The sequence below is a fragment of the Thamnophis sirtalis genome, unplaced genomic scaffold, assembly GCF_051295495.1.
Source record: "Thamnophis sirtalis isolate CommonGarterSnake01/CBP01778 unplaced genomic scaffold, rThaSir2_p1.2 scaffold_7, whole genome shotgun sequence".
NCBI lineage: Eukaryota > Metazoa > Chordata > Lepidosauria > Squamata > Natricidae > Thamnophis > Thamnophis sirtalis.
Window position 1 is genome coordinate 43,613,950 of NW_028261387.1, and position 12,091 is coordinate 43,626,040.

The 12,091-nt window shown below is 38.8% G+C and overlaps 1 protein-coding gene across 5 annotated transcripts in view; it reads right to left on the reverse strand.

Annotated features, from left to right (window-relative positions):
• Positions 1-2,626: 2,626 nt before the first annotated feature.
• The window catches only part of KCNC4 (potassium voltage-gated channel subfamily C member 4), a 32,076-nt gene continuing 22,611 nt past the window's right edge, over positions 2,627-12,091 (reverse strand). For 2 of the 5 annotated variants that reach the window (XR_015697288.1, XM_014056008.2), the window contains one exon: positions 2,627-3,324. Coding sequence is in view for 3 of the 5 variants with exons in the window: in XM_014056008.2 (XP_013911483.1) it covers positions 3,305-3,324 (20 nt within the window). In the remaining 2 variants the exon portion in view is untranslated. The other 3 variants (XR_001312913.2, XM_087719857.1, XM_087719858.1) reach the window with 3 other exon arrangements.

The window sequence follows — 12,091 nt, forward strand, 5'->3', positions numbered from 1 at the left end:
CATCTCAGTTGTTATTTCTAATACTTGCATTTGTTTGTTGCCAATGCTTTTCTCAAAGTCATGTATCCACTTTGCTTCCTTGTTGTAGTCCTTTGCATTTTCCCACAATTCTTTCCAGAATTCAACTGTGGCCTGTTTTTCTGGTTTTTCACTTTTGGTGTCACCATTCACATTAAGACTTTGATAAAAACGCCGTTGGTCTGATCGAAATTGCTGATTTTGTTTATATTGGATGATTCGTGCCTCATATCTTTCAATTTTTCTAGCTGTTGTTGTTATCTGCTGTTTTACAATCTCTACAGCTTCATTGATGTTTCTTGTATCCAATCTATATCTTCTGATTAGCCGATCTATGATTTTGTTGTTTTTAAGCCGTTGCTCATGCATATTCTTTAAGTTACTAGCATCTGCCCTTAATTTTTTGATTGTTTGTTCTAAACGGATTTTCCACTTTGGCTTTGATGCTTTTTCTGTTGTGTGACTAGGTACTTTAATTTTAATGCCTAGTTCATTAGTGACTATTACAGCTGCGCTGTACATTAACTGGTTTGTTTCCAAGATGGATCCCGGTTCAATTGTTGAAAACACTGCATTAACCATTTTCATGATAGGGGCCAAAATTTTCTTAGGCACAGTTTTTAGTGATGGTAAACGTTGCCTTTCCTCATTAAGCAGAAAATGCTCCATGATCTTATCCTTCAATTCTTTTTGTTTTTGAGTTAGTTCATCAGTTGGTTCAGTGATAACTGGTTCTAGTGGTGGTGATGTTATTTCCTCCCCGAGAGCTTCTTCTGGGAGTTCTACTATAATGTCTTTAGTTCTGTCTTGAATATCAGTTATTTCCGCTTGTGATATTGTTTTTTGGGTTTTGCAATTTGCCTGAATTTCCTCATGTTCATCTTCACTAAACACTTTATTCCGTATAATAAATCGCCTTTGATCTGCTAGTCGTTGTTCACTAACATTTGAATCTGGATATTGTTGTTTCCATAATCATACATTCGCTTTAAATAGCCTCTTTTTTCTGGCTCTGAGTTGTAGTAACAGGCCATTATGGCACGGTTTTCATCTGCACTATATTTTTGTCGTTTTGTTGGCTGGTCCACTTGTAGCCCACTTGTCAACGGATGTCCAGGGACCCCAACATCCGCCGCGGCCCTTGTTAACCCGCGCGACGACCGATGCGGTATGGAATTCTTATTTGTTTTTTTCACCATATTGTATGGGTTGGCGGGTTTTTTTTTACGGGACCAGATGCCAACCTGACCCCAACCCTCCTCCTTTCTCATCCGGGCTTGGGACCGGCAACGGCGGCGTTGTTGTTGTTGTTATTATTATTATTATTATCATTGCCAACATATAAAAACTGAAGATTATATATCTTTAGATGGACTAAATTAGATGCAATTTGGAAGGTCCCTGCACTGTACATCTAGTCTTTTGTTTTTATATTAATTGTAGACATAGCAACCAAGGATTTCTTTTTCCATACCAAGCTGTTTTTCTGATTAAAATAATTACTCATTGCTTCTCGTTTTAATAGGAAAAATCTGCAGATAGCTTTATACTACCTGTCCCCTACCCTTAAAGAAATTGTAGCTTCTGAAAGAAAATTGTCAGAGTGGGAAGGATTGGGCTGTGTCCCCCACAAACCAATGCAACTATTATTATTTTTTTTAAAAAAGTGAAGATATTTTGTTCAGAGATTTATCATAGTGATTATACCTAAGAGTCAGACAATGTCATTTCTGAGAAAGGAGAGTAATTGACAGGGCTCACTTTCATCTAAAACATGACGCTGCATATTGTACCAAAAGGAAGAATGCACACATGACATTTTGAAAGTTTTTCTTTAGGGAAGTGCATGGTATACAAACCATGCCCAAAGCAGGATTCTCTATTACCCCCTGGCATAGACACTTAATGCCATGGTCATGCTGGAAGAAAATCAAAGTGAAATACTTTGCATTATGGAGTGGGAAAGGGACAGTTGTTTCCTGGTGACTTACGGCAGTTCCACTGGAGGAGTTCATACGGGAGGGGGGGGGTCTCATTTTTGAGGATCTGAGGCCTAGACCTAACTTCTGTTGGCTATTTCAGAAAGAGCTAACATATAAAGGTGTACAAACACTTTCAATTAAAGAGGCTATCAAGCAGTTAATAAAGCATTGAGAAGATCAGTGTCCTGTTTCTGAGTCAAAAGGTTTCTGAGACTTGATTCTGAGCCAAGATGGTGCAGTGGTTAGAGTGCAGTACTTCAGGCTACTTCAGCTGACTGTTAGCTGCAGTTCAAATCTCACTGGCTCAAGGTTGACTCAGCTTTCCATCATTCCAAGGTGGGTAAAATGAGGACTCAGATTCTTGGGGGCAATAGGCTGACACTGTAAACCGCTTAGAGAGGGCTGTAAAAGCATTATGAAGTGGTATATAAGTCTAAGTGCTATTGCTATTCCTCAGGGACTGCTAGAGAGTGTGAGAGGCTATGATATGAATGCAAAGGGTCTTGTGTAGATAATCAAGATCCATTTCAGTGTCAAGACAATCCAGTGAAACCTTATGCTAGTTGTGGTGGTTCATCAAACAAGTTATTTTTTAAAAGGCCACAGAAAAATACCCAAAGTTGTAATTTAGTTCCCAGATCTTTTTATTAAGACTTTTTTATAGTTTGACAAGAAGAGCCATGTGTACAGCACAGAAGATAATAGTTCTAAATACTGTCTGGGAATGCAGTAACAGCACTGAGGGGGAAACAGTCTAATGGTTCTTCTTTTTCCTTAAATACATCCACAAGCTACTTTCACCTTGCAACATCTTGTGGCTTCAAATTCCCAAATAGTTCCATGAATATCATATACAGAAAGGGAATTTCCTACTGAAGAAGCCAGGAATACACACAGTAGAGTCTAAAACAAAATACTATCTGCAGACAATGCTAGGTTGGCACTTACATGTTGAAGCATCTGCAGGAGTCTGCTGGAAGGTATCTAAGATTAGCAGTGTCCATCTGTAATGAAGTCCAGGAACCATTCACATTTCTACAGTGAAATAGCAGCAATGCTGGCCAACAAGTTGGTCCACACAATAAAACGCTGATTGTGAAACATTCCAAATGCTTGTACTGGTTGACAGCCCATCTTGACATTGATAGTATGGAGTAACCCTGGATGTCTCAGATACATTTTTATATATTGAATACACAGCAAGCAGGATTACAGCAAATTGATAGGTCCTTCCAGCTTACATTCTCCTTGTATACATTTTTAACAGGAACATTTCTTGAGCCAATCCCAGCTTCTAGTGACAGTCACTGAGGATTCAAGAGTCCTGAAAAAACAAGCATTTTCAGATTCTTTCACAGTAAAAGATTACAAGCAGGCAATAAAATAAACTCCAACCAATCCCCCTTTTCAGTTCTGTCTCATGACCAAAGTTTGCCTTGGGGTTAGTTTTGATTGAATAGATCTGGCATTGACACACTATTAAATACCTTTTGCTTCCCATTGACTACTGGGACTTGAATGGATTTAAAATAAACTTTTTTGTAGCGACATGAAATGAGAAAAATGGGATCTTTCTTCTGGAGGTTCCAAAGCTGCTTCAAAGGGAAGAGCAGTGATGATTCATTCAGCTTTCTAAAGGCCTCCAAAAATGCCCAGATGCACATAGGGTGGCTTGGCTGACCGAGAAGAATAAGACAAAAGCACAGTGGGAACGGAGAGTACTATATCTGACTAACTACACAAAGAGCATTTTCATTTTCAGAAGGATCATCAGATCACCACAAGGTAGCATCTGCTCACAAAAAGAAAGGTGACCCCCCCCCTCCGCCACATACACACACATTTTTGACTGTACAAATATTGTTCTGGAACACATCTGTTTCTGGCTAACACATTAAATCTACATAGTGGACCATTTACTTTACCATTAGTTTAATAAAAGTTTAGGACATTGGAAATTAAATCAAAGATATAGTAAGAATGCCATTCTTGAGGCTTAATAAAGAGGGAATAATTAATTCATGCAATCTCAAAACATTTCAGTATCAATGAAGTAAAAAACAGCAAAAAGACTTATAACACAGCCTTCAGCAATTTAGGTTACAGAAATACCAAATACAGCCAGGATCAAACAGGTCAGGATCAAACTCCTGGCAGTGGGCAGAGTTAGCCTGCAATACTGTATTCTAACCACTGCATCACCAGGACTAATTGGTCCCTGAAAATATCCTTTCCTTTTGGAGAAACTGTAACCCAAGCTAGTCAGGTATTTCTCAACTTATGACCACAATTGGGGCAAGAATTTCCATTGCTAAGCAGGATGGTTGTGAGTTGCACCTGATTTTATGGCCTTTTTGCCATGGTTATTAAACAAATTGCTGCAGTTACTAAGTCAATCATGCGGTTATTAAGTGTATCTGGATTTCACCATTGCTTTTACTTGTTAGGAGCCAGCTGGAAAGCTTGCAAATGATGATGTAGCACCCTGGGATGCTACAACGATCATAAATACATATCAGTTGCCAAGTGCCTGAATTCTGAACCTGTGACTATGAGATGTGCGATTGTCATAAATGTGAGGAGCTGTCATAAGTCATTTTTTACCAGTGCCGTTGTAACTTTCAGCAATCACTGAACAAATAGCTGTAATATGAGGATATATATTTATACTCAGTTTGGAAAAGGAGAAATCAGATTATTCTTATATTACCAGTTAAAAAATGGGTGTAGACAAAGGGAGTGGCATGTCTAAGTTTAGGAAAATCCGGCTGATAATTAAATAAGTGTATTTTTAATTCATAGCTTTAATTGGCAGGCCAGCCTCTTCTTTGAACTTAAAAGGAACACATTAACAGATAACTCTTTTCCCATCCATTGCTGATCTCTTATGAGAAGGCAATGCTCTGAACTGAAATTTTTCCTGATGGAACAATATGCCTCAAGGGGCCAAATGAATTCTCCTCTCTCCAGAACTAGAGTTCCTTCTTGGGAAAAAATTTAGTGGTTAAACTTCGTCCTGTTAAACAACTGCTGTTAGACTTGAGGAAAAAAATAGCAAAGCCAGTTGAAGGGGGACTGAAACCTCCAGAGTTTCATATTATTGCACAGTATCTTCAGTAGTTTTATTTATTATAGCCACATTATGATTAGAAATCACTCCAACTGATTCACATATGCATGACAACACTACATCACTCAATGATCAATCACTCTGGCTTGCAGCTGGAAGTGCCTCAGCTAAAAAGCACATTAGTTCTAAGGAGAAGTGTTTAATCTCTAATAGCTGTTTTACTTATACAAGGCACAAGCTAAGTACAGCTGTCTTGAGCTGACTGGAACATCTCTATGAAAGAGAAAATCTATGCAAATCTAATCTTGCTTCTAAAATCTCACACTGCTAATAAAGGGCAAATCTTGGGGGCGGGGAGGGGGGATTAATGATGAAATAGGTATATCAGGTCATTTCCCAGTAATCTGAACTTTCAGTTCCTGGCAATCAAAGCACTAACCTAGCCTCTAAGACAGAGGTGGGTTCTAGCCGCATTACTGCCGATTTGTTTGTGTGCATGCGCAATTCAATAGAAATTTTTCTGTGCATGCACAGAATTAAAAAACAAGATGGCAGAGACGACTGCGGCAACCAGGGAACCGGGCCGAACTGGTAGGAACACTGATCTGAGATCATAAAATTTCAAGTTAGTAGAGCAGCTTGTAATAGATGGATGGGGGGCGGGGAAAGTGTATAAAACAGGAATAGTCAACCAGTTCAAAATACATAGAAGACCCTTGTCAAACTTCAAAGTGTGCCCTGCTGTTGCAGCCATCTTTTCGTTTCTCAGCTTGCCACAGACTAATGGGGGAGGTTTGGAATGCCAGCCCAGACAACAAGAAACCATCCCATGGGAACCAAGGCCATCTCAACAGATGTTTGGCAAGGGCCTGAAGGAGTTGCCATAATGACACCAGAACACCTATTTGGACAATATGACCTGGTTGAGGGAGGAGGGGAAAGAAGTCATTGTTTAATTAGGTGAAAACCGCAGGAACTAGTAAAGAGTTGATTTTGCTTCATGCATGCTGAAATGATGTACTCAATAAAATTATGCTTAAAGAGATCTGATTGTCTCTAGAGCTGGCATGGTTGGGTTCGTCAGTCGGAACCTTGACAATCCTATCTGGCATAAAAACAATATGCTATTTAGCCATAGCAGTACAGTGTACTTTTTATACACAACGGAGTACACAAATGCTTCATACATACCCACAGACAGGCAAAGTAAGTGCTATAAAAGTGAACCAGCCCTCAGTTCCTTTCATCATGTCCATGTTTTACTGAAAGAAGAGATCTAGGAACAATTAAATTCAAATAATCTACTATGAGAATAAGAACCAAAAGTAACTTAGTTATATTTGCCTTGATTTTAAAGTTTCACATAGAATTGCTGCAGGGTGAGCTTTGCAAAATTCAAGTGGCTGATACATGGGGTCACTGCACTCAGTAAGTTGTTTTTATATTGCATGAGATCTTGGTCTACATAGTTCATTATCTGCACAGACCACTGGCAGCAACTTGGAATGCCAGGCTGGAGTCTTTCCAATCTTATTTGAATCTGTTGGGATTTTTGACACGTATCAACCAGGTGCCTCTCTCTAAACTATTACTTTATTAGAGAGACAGAAGAGGGAGTGGAGATTGCAAGAATAAGGAACTTGCAACCTGAACCTCTGCATGTCCCTTCAAAAATAGGTTCTGCAGGATATTCCCTAATAAGTATACAGGAAATTGTATTTTTCAGAATACACTCCCCAAACTGAACTGATTTCTATTTTAGTCCTGAACCTTTAAAAAAAATACCTAATAACTGTTACACAAAATTAATACATTCCATTCAGACCGAGGCATTTGCACACACATAACTTTGTAGCCTAATCTTTTGGATATATTTGTTTATTTGCTGAAATGGGTAAAACTAGATGAACATTTGATTGACCGTTCTGTGTTTCCATAAATGCTGCAGGAATTAAAGGTTTGCTTTTTCTGCTACGACTGTACTTGATCCAAATATCTATTTATTACAATAAGCTAACACTAACTGATGTCCTGTTTCTAACCACAAAAAAATCTTACTGGCAAGGCAGAAAAACCACTAGCACAGATGATTTCTGGGCAGCTCAATTATTGCTATGCTATTTAAGCAAAGTGGCTAGCTAACACTCTCGTAATTTCCATTTTCTCCACTCTCCTTGTGCCCCTCTGAGAAAACAAAGGTATTTAAGAATTAAATATTCATATGCAAACTATTTCATGTGTCCATTGTGTCTTTGGACAAAGTAACTTGAACCAACGGTATATAGAAAGGCTGCATTCTATGTTTTAAAAGGATCAGATTAATTTTCCCGGAGCCTGGTCTGTCAGTGTCACTCATGTCAAAGAAGGCTCCATGATTAGAATCAATGTATTTCTAATTGATAAATACGATGGAGACACAGCAGCCAAGCTATTTTAGGATGTGCTGCTGATATGTTTGCTGTAATATATATTGTGGTTGAATAATTTGCTGAAAACATGTTGCCCGGGATCAGAAATGCAAAAATATTGTCTATCGGCATTCCCTCTGTAGACCCACCAGAATGACCTATCAAGTTGAAAATGTTGTATCTTTTTGCGTATTGTAGAACTTATGGAGGGCTAAGGAATGCTCACTTTGAAACATAGCCTTCAACATGCTAGGCAAAGCATGCTGGGGCCTCTCAAATCAACAGATGTTCTGCATCTCCTCACTAGACCAGCATGTCAATTCATATCTGCCTTGCTTTCCTACTAGAGATCTACATAAAACAGTGTGTATGTATATGGGTACAATTGATTTATACAGTGTCTTTGCACCATTCCAAAAATCAACTCTGTGCCTGTACAATCCCACACAGTCATCTGTGTCGCTGGCTCAGCTACAGCTAAAATTTCCATTTGTAATGTTTTAATTCTATAGGTAGCCTATTTTTCTGTTGCTGGGAAGATTTGTGTCACCACATCTCAAAGCAGTCATCATTTTACAGCTCCTTCCTTGTGCAACTTCTATATTCTGTTCAAGATACTTCTCTGTAAGCATTCCAGACAATTACTCTCAACCCCACTCCAGCTAATCTAGTAAATTTGCAAGAATGCTTAGAAATAATGGAGAAAGCTCTGGTTGCAGAAACACCAACATGCTAGTTTCATCGTGGTAATTTGCAGGAGGCTTTTCAGAGCAACGGAGGAATAGCATCTTTGCAGCTAAGAATTTTTCCTTAAGGTCAACCGTTCAGTATTTATTTGTAAACAATCAAATGTACAGAACACCAGCTGAAAATACAGCTGGATGCTGGCACCATCAAGTTAACTCGTTTCTCTTTTGTGTGGAGTAGAGATGAAAACATGTTTGTTGATCCAGGACTGATGATAGCTCAGGGAATGGGACATTGTTCATATTTTTGTACCATCCTTTTGATTTCCTAGAGATGAACTCTGAATGACTCAAGGTGTTCTTGTGCCTTCAGAATGTGAAGAGAACAGAAATAAAAATGATAACAAGTTATCTTTTGAATTGTTTTGGGGAAACTGGAAAACAAAAATAGTAGTAGTGTGGAAATATTCATTCATATAGTTTTGCTCTCCTTCCTATTTAAGAAGGAAATACCAGAATGAATTGAGATCTGAGTTCAAGAGCTTTAGGATTCAACAACCATTAGCTTTCCAACAGTTCTTTTCTTATAACAATTCAAAGAATACTTCTAACAGTTGGCAGAATCCATTTGATTAACATCTAACAGTGCTCTCTTCACTTATCAGGGATGGTCTTACCACTATTAAAAAAGGTTCTGCTAAGCTTTCTGGTGTCTTACTCCCTAATTCTAGTTTTTGTTCTCAAAGTAGCAGGGATATTAGTCATGCTTTGTACACTAAGTTGCATAATGTCAAGTCTAAAAATTGCATAGTGGGGCTACATGTCACTTCTAATAAACACTGGCTCAAACAATATTGTCCTTGCTGATTAAAAATACTTGGTGCACGTTAAGTTTCTTAATGTCAGAAGGGCAAAGACTCATCCTTGCTTTAAGCAGAGATCAGATTCACACCCAACTTCTGCCTGGTACCTGATACCAAGGAAGTATCAACCTATGTGTACCTATGTGTAGCCTAATTATTCCCCCACCGACCATCATAGCAATAGCAATAGCAGTAGACTTATATACCGCTTCATAGGGCTTTCAGCCCTCTCTAAGCGGTTTACAGAGAGTCAGCATATTGCCCCCAACAATCTGGCTCCTCATTTTACCCACCTCGGAAGGATGGAAGGCTGAGTCAACCCTGAGCCGGTGGGATTTGAACCGCTGAACTGCTGATCTAGCAGTAGCCTGCAGTGCTGCATTTAACCACTGCGCCACCTTGGCTCCTCTTGCACCCCTCTTCAACCTACAATCCAAGTTGCTTTTTAAAAATTGGCAAATCATTTAGCACAACAAAATCATTCGTTTGTGTATGCGTGTGTGTGTGTTTTTACTGGCTTCCTGCATAAGTATGAGGAAATTGTCTGTAAAACATATGCATGGAATGGTGAAATCTCACTGGGATAATTTGATTAAGCTTCCTGTCTTAGAAAAGGCCACAGCTGTCTCATCAGGAATTCAATCCAGGTCTTAATAGCATGTGCATACCTTCTATTTTATTGTTGAACACTATAAAATAGGTAATTACCTATTGGAAGATAGGAAACCTGCTTTCAAATAGTACAAGAAAGAATTTTGTGCAAATCACTGGATACCAATCAAGGAATAGCGAAAGCCCAAATTTATACAGCTGCTGGCCATTAAGCCATCACTACTCAGGTATACTGCTATCCAATCATTCATAAATCTCTCTTTGCCTTACATCCTGCCTATCTGAGCCAGCCTACAAAAGCAAAAGCTTCCAATGGAAGAGAATATCTGTAGCCCAGAATTGAACAATAGAGTCTCTGGTGCTTTCTAAGCTTTATTGTTGTTTACAGATGTTTCATTATCCAACTAGGTAACATCAGTGTTAGCATCTGTGGGTTTGTTTCCTGTTTATATGCAGTAGTCATGCCAGAATTGGTGGGGGTGTTCTCCTTTATAAGAGCCAAGGTGGCGCAGTGGTTAAATGCAGCACTGCAGGCTACTGCTAGATCAGCAGTTCAGCGGTTCAAATCTCACCGGCTCAGGGTTGACTCAGCCTTCCATCCTTCCGAGGTGGGTAAAATGAGGACCCAGATTGTTGGGGGCAATATGCTGACTCTCTGTAAACCGCTTAGAGAGGCCTGAAAGGCCTATGAAGCGGTATATAAGTCTACTGCTATTGCTATTGCTATTTATAGTTTCTGATAAGAACTGCCAAAGGGGGGAAAAACTACACCTGGTAAGCCAAACTACCATATACAAAATGAGAGCAAACCTCACACTCACTAGGACTGATGACATTACCAAGCCAGGTAATGAAATGTCTGCAACCAAACAACCACACTGAGAGACTGCCAAATACTCCAAAGCAAAAATTAGCTGAGCATTTAATGTACTAGGAATCAAGAGCAAAAGGCAGTGTCTGATATAGTAGAGGAAGATATTGCTGCAAAACAATGGGGAATATGCAAAGTATAAATAATTAATTAATCAATCAATCATAGGATTGTTTTAATGTAAGAGCAGCTGACAACTGTTTTTGCTGTTTTGTCTAACAGCTGACAATTAAAAATGCAGATTCCTGAAGGAACTTATTATGAATCAATGGGATCTAAAGTTGTATAAAATAATGTATGGCAAATCTACAATACCCCTGGCTAAAATGTTGTAAAATTAAAAACGGCCACTTTCAAATCATAATCCAACTGTAAGCTTGTGCAAAATTATTTTTTCAATCTGCGGGAAAGACAAAAATGTATCTTTGCATATGAATGAAAAAGATAGAAAATTTTGCTCCTGCCTCCCTGAATTGTTCTCTGATATCTTACAAAGTGAAAACATTACAATATTTCATTTTCAGGCACAAGTCTCAGGTATTATATGAGTTAGCTACTTGATTTCTAGATGGCACCTACTGTACTTTCTCTGCTCCACAGAATCCTATTATCCTGGTCAGATATAAAGGTCTAAAAGGTTTGGGTATTATTTGAGTAAAGCTGCACAAAGGAAAAGTGTGAGCAAACAGGGTTCCTAAAATAACATTTCCTCAATCAGAAATAGCAGGAAAGGTCCTAAGCAGGGGTGAAATTCAGCAGGTTCTGGAGAACTGGTAGCGGAAATTTTGAGTAGTTCGGAGAAGCGGCCAATACCACCTCTGCCTGGCCCCAGAGTGGGGAAGGAATGGGGATTTTGCAATATCCTTCCCCCAGAAATTGGGAGGGAATGGGAATTTTGCAATATCCTTCCCCTGCCACGCCCCCAGAACCAGTAGTAAAAAAAATTGAATTTCACCACTGGTCCTAAGGAATTCCTGTAATGGCTCTACACATTTCAAGCAATCACTTAGATCATATGCACTGTATACAGGTAGCATATGACCATTTCAACTTATAACCATTTGTTTAGTGACCATTCAAAGATACAAAGGCATTGAAAAAAGGGACTTATGACTGGGTTTTTTTTGCACTTATAACCATTGCAGTATAGGTATAGGTCACTAAATGAACTGTTGTAAGTCGAGGACTACCTGTATCTCAGTTGTATATGATCAAAATCCAGATGCTTGGCAACTGGCATGTTTATAATGGTCACAGTGTCCAGATCATGTGATCATCTTTTGCAACCTTCTGACAAACAAAATAAATGGGGAAGCCAGATTCACTTAACAACTGTGCTACTGATACAACAGCTGCAATTATTTTTTTAACATCTGTTGTGAGAAAGGTTGCAGAAGTGGGGCAAAATTCACTTAACAAATGTCCCGCTTAACGATGGAACTTTTGGGCACAATTGTGGTCATTAGTCGAGGACTACCTGTATCAAAAATTAGGCAAAATAGAATGATGTTTGGATTAGTGGATAATCTTTATTTTACTTTTATATCAGCTGCTTTTAAAGTTTCTGGGATAAAGATGTAT